The sequence below is a fragment of the Pelecanus crispus genome, chromosome 12, assembly GCF_030463565.1.
Source record: "Pelecanus crispus isolate bPelCri1 chromosome 12, bPelCri1.pri, whole genome shotgun sequence".
NCBI classification, from domain to species: Eukaryota; Metazoa; Chordata; class Aves; order Pelecaniformes; family Pelecanidae; genus Pelecanus; species Pelecanus crispus.
Window position 1 is genome coordinate 9,523,982 of NC_134654.1, and position 8,415 is coordinate 9,532,396.

Sequence of the window (8,415 nt, forward strand, 5' to 3'; positions counted from 1 at the left end):
GAGTTCATTTTCTCCCTCCCAACAAGAGACCCTGTGTTAATCTCTTTCTACTCTTCTTAAAGAGTAGAAAATTCTGCAGGTCACATGAACTCTAAAACCACTCAATTTTAAGTGCTGCCTGTATTTTGAAGTTAGAGTTCAGGCAATCTTAGCTTGCAAGTTCTTAAGAGAACCTCTTAAGAAAGCCATGACAGTTTTTAGGGAACAGCTTGTTGCTTTCTACAACTACTTCATAACTTAATCCTTGTGCCATTTACCAAAATTTACAAAAAATGCAATTTTACACAATGGAAAGTATCATTTACTAGCACTTATTTTAAGCATCATTCTATAATAAGAAGTGTTTACATTATTAAACATGCAAGACTGCTGTTACAATTGAGATTCTCACACTAGTTTAAAACTGGAGCTAGAAATGCTATGGACTGCCACTTGCAACAAAATTACAATTAACATAAGAGCTTTTTGAATAATCTTCTGTTAGCAAGCACTCAATTTAAAGACTACTTGGCATCTGTTTTCTTGTGGCTGCAGAAAGATGCATAAATCCTTCTGCAAGAAAGCCTATGCTGTCTCATAAAACTAGCCTGTTGTGACTTGCTTCTTTCCAGTTTGTCTGCACTTAGGATTCATGATAAGATTAAGTGCAGAAAGTGAAGCCAACGCTTAATATTCCACATGCCAGCCAGCAAACCTGCTTAGCTTCATGCCTGTTTTTATTGCTCACAAATTAATTGTATAAGACTCTTCTGTAAAGTACAGAAGAAAAGCCTGTCAAGAGGTTCAATCTGCAGAAACACTGCCCAGTGTAAGGACATGCAAGAAACAGCTACAGCAGAACAAAACACTGTCTTGTAGAAGATTGTCTTTTAGAAAACTTCTCTTCTTCATCTATTTTGCAAAGGTATCAAAGTGCCAAACCAAATAACTTTTTAATAACACATCAGTATTTGTATTCATTTCCCACACACACTATTTTAACAAGGAGCAAGGTATTTCCATGACACACTTCAGAGAAATTATGCACACTACCTCAAACAGCCCTGTCCTTAGAAAGGAAGAAGTCAAGCTCCTCCATATAGATTTGTTTTTCATTATGTTTAGTTGACTCTAGAAAAGACAAACAGGCCACCATTCTCAACCCCTGTTCATTAAAGAGAAAGAAGGTAGGTTATTGATTTAACTAGCACTAGCACCAAGTTCACAAGCGTACTACCACGTTTCAGAGACAGACCTCCATAATTAATGGATTAAGCACCACTTTTGGTGGACAGTGGTAGTGTGAAAGGTACATAAGGAACCTTTTCCCAACAGGCCCTTTCATCAGTCATCCTAAAGACAATCTAAGCATCATACTACTAAGCAATGACTGACCTGATAGATCCAGCTCCTCTGTGGAGGCAAGGTTGGCAAGACTCCAAGTATCACTGCGTGCCGCCAAGACAAATTTGTGAGCACTGATGTGCTTGTCCCCAACCTTTATCTTCAGATCACTGATAAGAGAAAAAAAACCACATACATGTATAATGCAGGCTTCCCCTGTGCTTAGATACATATGGATTCAGTATCTCCATAATATCTATGTCCTGGTATCCACATTTAGGCTCAAGTTGTTCAAGACATCAAAATACATTTAATTTGTTAAGTAGAACATGTTGCCAAATGAGACACAATTCTTATTTTTCTAAGCAGAAATTCACTGACACATTAATATTTAAAGGGTTGGGTTTTGGGGGTTTTTTGGTTTGGGTTTGTTTTTTTTTTTAAACTATTTTGGAATCGTCTATTGTAGAAGATAGGAAAATCCAACAATCTTGAGGTTAAATACTTACGTTGCACTGTCCATACTAATACTGTCAGCTAAGCACCAATGATTTCAGGCAAGACCAGCAAGAGAACAAACAATGTTTGACAGTAGTCTGAGTACAAGGCAGACTCCAAGAATCCCCAGTGCCCAGGAGACCAGCTGTCAAGAACACTTTGATTTCATTCTGACCCCTTTAACACCAGGTTATCCTTTGTATTTAGAAAGTACCTGCCCTGTTATTTTAAAATCCCGTAGCTTATAAATGTTCTGACTGCGTAGGTGTATTTTCCAGACCATTTTCTAAATCAAAGCACTGCTATAAACTGAAGCGCAAAATACAGAGATGTTACTTAACAAAACTTGCATTAGGACTTGCCTCCTTTCTCCTTTTATAACTAGATCACTATTCTATGCCTTTAAAACTCAAAAGCTGAACAGAATTGAAGTCATCCAGCTCTTCTGACATATGCTACCTAACAAATCTTTTACCAGCATGCTGTAAGTTTTTAGTTCTTGCCAGGCACAGAGCCTTTTCTCAGGGAGGCTCATGAAGAGATGTTAGGGGAAGGAAAATTTTAGTCAAAACTATATTTTTTCCCCCTTACGTGACTGAACTCCTTTACTACATTGGCACTGCTTTCAGTAATAGCAAAGAAATTGATACCTGCCATTGTAGTCTTGGAACTAAGTCAGTTAAGGGGTCTAGGGTATTGAAGGTGATCCTTAACGTGCCTATGGAAGAGAAACCATTAAACCTAATTCTGTGTTGAGATTCAAAGATACAATATCATTTATACCACTAAGTCACATATATCACTGTCTAAGACCTGTTACATCATGCAACTAGATAAGCCAATTTAACCAGGCTTTTCTTACAGACAACAGGAGTACAGAACTGGTTTCAAGGATGTGTCCTTTCAAGAAAGGAGGGCCTTCCAGTTGGTAGAATATACATTGTGTAACTGATCCATCAACTAGGTATAGATCAGTTTGAAATTACTTCTGTTCAAAGGGAGCTTTGCTGTTAACAGTGAAAACGATCAGTTTTCTTTAAACTTGTCTTAAATGTCAGTCTCGGAGCTCTTGATTCAAGAATTGGATTCAGTATGCTACCTGATCTTAGCGTGCTCTTCCAACTGCAACTGAGGACCCTATTCATACCAGGCAGTAGAGAAAGAATTTTCCTTGTCTAAGACTAGTACCTACTGCACTCAATGAAGTCAAAGGTTTCTGTAATGCTCCTTTCCCCAAAAGGGTATTTCTTACCTGTACTGCTCCTGCTGATAGAGTTCAGCTACAATGGCAAGAAGTCGACTGATGAAGGTGTCACTGGCATTGTCTTGGTTAGCCTGGGCAGCCAGAAGATTGCATCTCCTTTCTGTATCAGCTAGTTTCTTCTGCAGCTTTACATACTCCTGGCGGAGAAGCATCAGGTGCTTTTCCAGCTTGGCCACCTCCTCTGTAGAGGCACACAGTGTTGCTACAAGGTTGAAACATGCACACCTTTGTTTTGCATCTGAGGGTAACTTAACCCTACAAGCACATTACACGTCTAGTTCACAGAACACTCCAGTAAGAGTCTCTCCTCTTCCACACTACTTGAGCATCTCACCTCCAATATTAAACCTTTTATTTTGTATCATTGCTAGCCATAAACACATCAAAAAATCATCAGAACATAGTGACAGAAGCCACTTACAAAGAAAGTTCCTGAATCCTGTCCAGTCAGGAATGCCATAAGCTTTCTAAAACCACGGGAGTCCATGGCTGTGAAAACTGCGGTGAGACAGAGGACTAACTCTTTGGTTCTTACCCATTTTTTCAGTTTAGTTAAGATGCTGTTTGACTTTACAGTTGAGGCATCAATCACAAGTGAGCATCAGAACAGTTGCTGGTGTACCATAATCTACCTCAGAGTACTTAACTGACCTGTTTAGAACTCCTCACACTGTCAGCAAAGAAAGTCCTTAAGAAATGGCCTGAGGGGAAAGCAGATTCTCTCCAGAACCTGTGTTTTAAAGGCCAGTCAAAAATATATAAAACACTACTTACTACTGGTGCACACACATTCCTACACTGGAGGCACTGCACTGACAAGGCATCACTACACAGAGTTGGGTCCATGGTGGCTATTTGAATTCAGGAGTAGCACAGCAACAGCACCTGGGAATCTGATCCCTGATCAAGTATTTCCATCCCATTGCAGAACCTGCTTTTCCACCACACTTAAATGGTCACTCCACAACATGTTGTGGTAAGTTAGTTCACTAAACTCAACCCAGGCCACCTGTATGAAAAAACCTCTACTTCACTGCTGGAAGGAAACATCTGTACAGGTGCTTAAAAACAGTCCAGCTTATGAATACTTATTTATAGATTAGTTGCACAAGCAATATGTAGCCATCATCGCACTTAATTGATTATTCCCTCCCACCCCCTCATTAAGTTGATTTTCCAAATAATGTACAAACCCAAAACCACTCCTAAAATGAGAGGAGGCAGGGAGGAGAAATTTGGAAGCTAACCAATGATTTTAAGTGGGAAAGTTCCTACAAGATTCCTCCCTACCAGCCAGGAATTCATTCTTCAACAATTTTTCTCAAATATTTACTAAATGTAAGTCACTACTACAAACAATGAGAAACTGAGCTCTATTGACCAGTGTTTTCTTCTTGCTTCTGTAGAAAAGTTCAACAGCATAGCTGACCTTGGCCTTGCTCCAACACAGGTCCCCAGGGCAGAGTATCCTTCTCTAGCCCAGCTGCAGACAGAATGCCTCATTTAGTCTTTTCTCTATGGACTGCTGCAGCAAATGCTCCCTAGTAAGTCTTTTAACTTAACAACTACTGTACTGGATAAACAGAAGGTAATTTACCCTATTTTACTCTTCAGTTAATACTACTTAAGGAGGTTTGGCAGTGTACTTCCTTCAACAGTCTTTTATTTAGCTTCATCTTTTAAAAGTTAATAGATATCATCTCCTTTGGGACACTTTCCTTATTCTATTGAAATATACTATGATTCCAGAATTGTGCTACCAATACCACACCAACCCTCAAAGAGGGCTTGAAATTCTGCTTTGGTCTTTCTTTCTATCTAAAGATAAATGCAGTTTCAGTGTTCCCAGAACTAGAAGGACATGTCTCTTGAGGAACGGCTCCTTCACAACTCATTCATAAGGAAGGTGTCAAGGGTGGCACGAAGCAAGCCCTACTGTTACGCAGGGAGAGCAAAAGTCTGGTCGGAGCCAAGAGTGGTCACTGAAAGACACTTTGAGAACTGCACCAAAAATTAGTGTATGAATGCCACCACCGTTCATACAGTGAGATTTTTAGGTGCCATACAAATTCAAATGCTAGGAATAAGAAGTTGCCTGCTGAACATCATAGCATGTATCATCTTCAAGAAATACTGCATCCTCCAGTCAAGCAATGAGAGTAAAAGTGGGAATAAAGAATCAGTACCAGAAGGTAACATCTCAAATACTGTCATTTTACCAAAGTCAGTTCACTGGCTCCAAATTACTCTGAAGTCAACAGCACACAATGCAGAACTACCTTAAAACCTCAAACAGCGGTAACTTAAGCTTGATGCATAACCAACAATCAAGCTTTTTACTGCTGCTTCAAGGGCAATCCAAGACAATCACTACTGGCAGTAAAAGTACCTCAAAGAACTGGAGCTTTGAGAAATCTTGTTTTCAGATTGACAGCATACGCCTCCTGTAACCTCAGTGAGAGGGACTGATACGTATTCGCTTACCGTACGAATTTCAAGAGTTGTAAAGTAAGAGTTTCTCTTATTCTACACAAGAATATGCACACTGGTTGTGTAGTAGTTGCTACTGCACACTTGCAGACAATATTTGACCTTACAGCACATTTCAGGTGCATATTCAAGACATGAACCCAGGACACCTGGGTTCCACAGAGAGGTGCGCACAAAGCGACTCCTTTTCTGAGCTCATAGTCCAGCTATAGAGTTAACAGATGGCTAGACAAGAAAATAAAAGCAGTGTTTGTTAACGAATTTCTGGCAGCTGGACTAGCATCTCATGAACTGGCAGAAGTTTATGTTCCATATCAAAGACTTTAAAGAGGACTCCAGAAAAGACTACTGTCATTTTCTTACAGGGGAAGGCACAAAAGTACTCAAGAGCAACTAGATAGCTGAATCCAAAGAGATAAGTAGGGAGGCAACAAGCAGTGGGGTGACCAATAGCATGTACCAAAAACTAAAGGGGAGGCGTAGTGGAACCCATTACGCTGCCCATCCCACCCATCAAGAACAGTCACAGAAGCAATATGCATAAGCTTTTATTTATTTATAAGGTGGACCCGAGTGAATTATTTCACAAAAATATCTTATTTCCTTACCCCTCAAGTCAGGTCCTTCATCCACTGCTCCACACTCCGACCCCTGTCTCCCCAAGGCTGCGCAATTTACTGCTTTCCTGTTCCTCCTCATTTTTGCACACTTACGATCTTTACCCTGACAACCATCCCTGTACTACAGCACACTTCCTGCTGCTCTAGACTCAAACACTAATCCAACATATTTTACCCATGCCTGCATGTAACCTAGTATCCTCTGGTATCGGTGGTACAGAGCTCTTACAGAAATTACAAAAGCAAGCTCAGCTCTTGTCTTTATAAACTGTTCAATCCATTTGTAGCTAGTAATTGCAATAAATCTAATTCAGGACTTCTGCACACAGAAGCAACACTTCCATAAGAAAAAGCACGCAGCTTCTGAGCAGATGACCACAGTCTGACGAGCTCCCTTCCTTAATAAGCCTTCACTTTTCAGCTCACTCTCCAATACCATCAGTTCTTAACTAGAAAAGTGTTGCTGCAGACAGGTACTTTGTTTGAAGGGACAAATCATAAGGAATTGAGTGGGGAGAGCTACAACTCCAGCTTATTATTCCTGTTCATACAGGATCACTCATTGGTCTTCTTTAGCCAGAAGATCAGAGAATTACTTGTATCAGGGAAGAATCTTTGAGAAGTACAGACATCTGAAACAGGACTTGCATCAACTGCACGTTCATTCTGCAGAGCAGGACCCTGAACCAGAGCCTGAGATCCTTAAGGATCTCAGTGGGGAAAGTTTCACCACCTGACGGTATCTTTGACACCCATCAGAACTTGGTCCTCAAGGCTTAAAAGCAAGCCTAAGAGGCTGGTCAGCTGAATATGAAGCAGTGGTATTTCAGCACACAAAGTTAGGAGTTGCTCTAAGGATTTATTAAACAAGCTTGCCTGCAGCATCTTCTTGGCTGATGCACGTCAGAAGATCAGCATCTGCTACATGTTAGTTAATCTTCCACAAGTGGTTTTAAAACTCTGCCATTGTCCAAGAGTTGCACTTCAATGAATGCTGTGCTTTTAAAACTGGAAGCTGGAGCCTTCATTTCCTTTGTAATTTGGGGCACTTCAGCTCAGTTTGCCGACTCAGTTTCCTCCAGGGAGGAAAAGAGGAAGCTTCTGCCTTGCAGAAAAGAGTAGGACTGCAAAGATCCAAGTGTTTTTTTCAAATCCCATTACCTCAGTTAAATTAAATTTGAAATGGTGTAATTGATAGCCTCCAAGCAAAACACAAGCAGTCTAGCAGTTCTGCAGATCTCATCAGAGCCCAAATTTGACAAAAGGACTCCCAGCAGCAAGCGACCAGGAGGCTGCAGCACAGCCTCTCCGCCCTACTCCGAGAAAAGCCGCCGCCCGCAGCGACTCCGACAGACGACGCCGGGTCTCCTCACCCCGGCAGCCTCGGGACAGGCGGCAGCACCCGCCGCAGCTCCCGCCTGACCGGCCAAGTGCGGGGAGGGGGCCGGCGGGACGTCCCAGTGAGCTCCGCACCACCCACAGCAGCCCGACGCCACAGCTACCCCAAAAATGCCCCTCCTGAGGGGCAAAGGAGCCCGTCCCAGGCCCGCCCCACCCCGGGGGTGTTAGCCCGCGGCCCCGGGCAGCGCGGAGCCGCCCCCCGCCATTTCACGTTCACCTCGGGGGCGGCCTGCCCCACCCGCCGCGGGCAGGGCCGACCCCGTCCCACACAGGGGAGCAGCAGGAGCCCCACACGGGGGCTGCCCCCGGCCCCCTGCGAGGAGCGGAGAAGCCACCCCGGCCGGCGGCGCTCCCCGTGCGCCCGCGGCCCCGCCCGGCCCCTCGCCCGGGCTCCCCCCCTTACCTTCCGCCATGTTGGGGCCGGGGCCGCAGCTCTCGCGAGAGCCGCCGCCCGCCCCGCCGCCCGAGCCCGCCGCTCTCGCGAGACCAGCGCGGCACCGCCGGCTCCGGCCGCCGCCTGCTCTCAGCGGGAGCCCCGGGATCGCCGGGCTGGGGCGCGCACCGCGTCGCTTTATACCGGCGGCTCCTCCCCGCCTCGGCCAGGCAGCGGCCCCCTGCGAGCCAGCCGGCGGGCCCGCCCCCCCGCCGGTGCTGCCCGTCCGCTCGGGAGGCGGCGGGGCCCAGCGGCCCGCGGTTCTGCGCCTGAGGTGTTTCGCGCGGGAGCGGCAGGAGGCGGCCGGCGGCCGGTTGTAACCGCTCTGGGGATTCTGTTCCCCTCCTCAGATAAGGCGCCCTGCCCGGATGGTCCCCGCTGGTGCC

The 8,415-nt window shown here is 44.6% G+C and overlaps 1 protein-coding gene across 2 annotated transcripts in view; it reads right to left on the reverse strand.

The window, feature by feature from the left end:
• Nucleotides 1-8,013, reverse strand: part of ANKFY1 (ankyrin repeat and FYVE domain containing 1) — a 33,653-nt gene extending 25,640 nt beyond the window's left edge. Inside the window, exons 1-3 of one of the 2 annotated variants that reach the window (XM_075720303.1) lie at nucleotides 8,000-8,013; nucleotides 3,074-3,287; nucleotides 1,375-1,493 (exon numbers count right to left, since the gene is read on the reverse strand). In XM_075720303.1, coding sequence (XP_075576418.1) covers nucleotides 1,375-1,493; nucleotides 3,074-3,287; nucleotides 8,000-8,009 — 343 coding nt within the window. In that variant the 5' untranslated portion in view covers nucleotides 8,010-8,013. Of the gene's footprint in view, nucleotides 1-1,032; nucleotides 1,133-1,374; nucleotides 1,494-3,073; nucleotides 3,288-7,999 lie in introns of those variants that run through there. The other variant, XM_075720304.1, reaches the window with a different exon arrangement.
• Nucleotides 8,014-8,415: the final 402 nt, after the last annotated feature.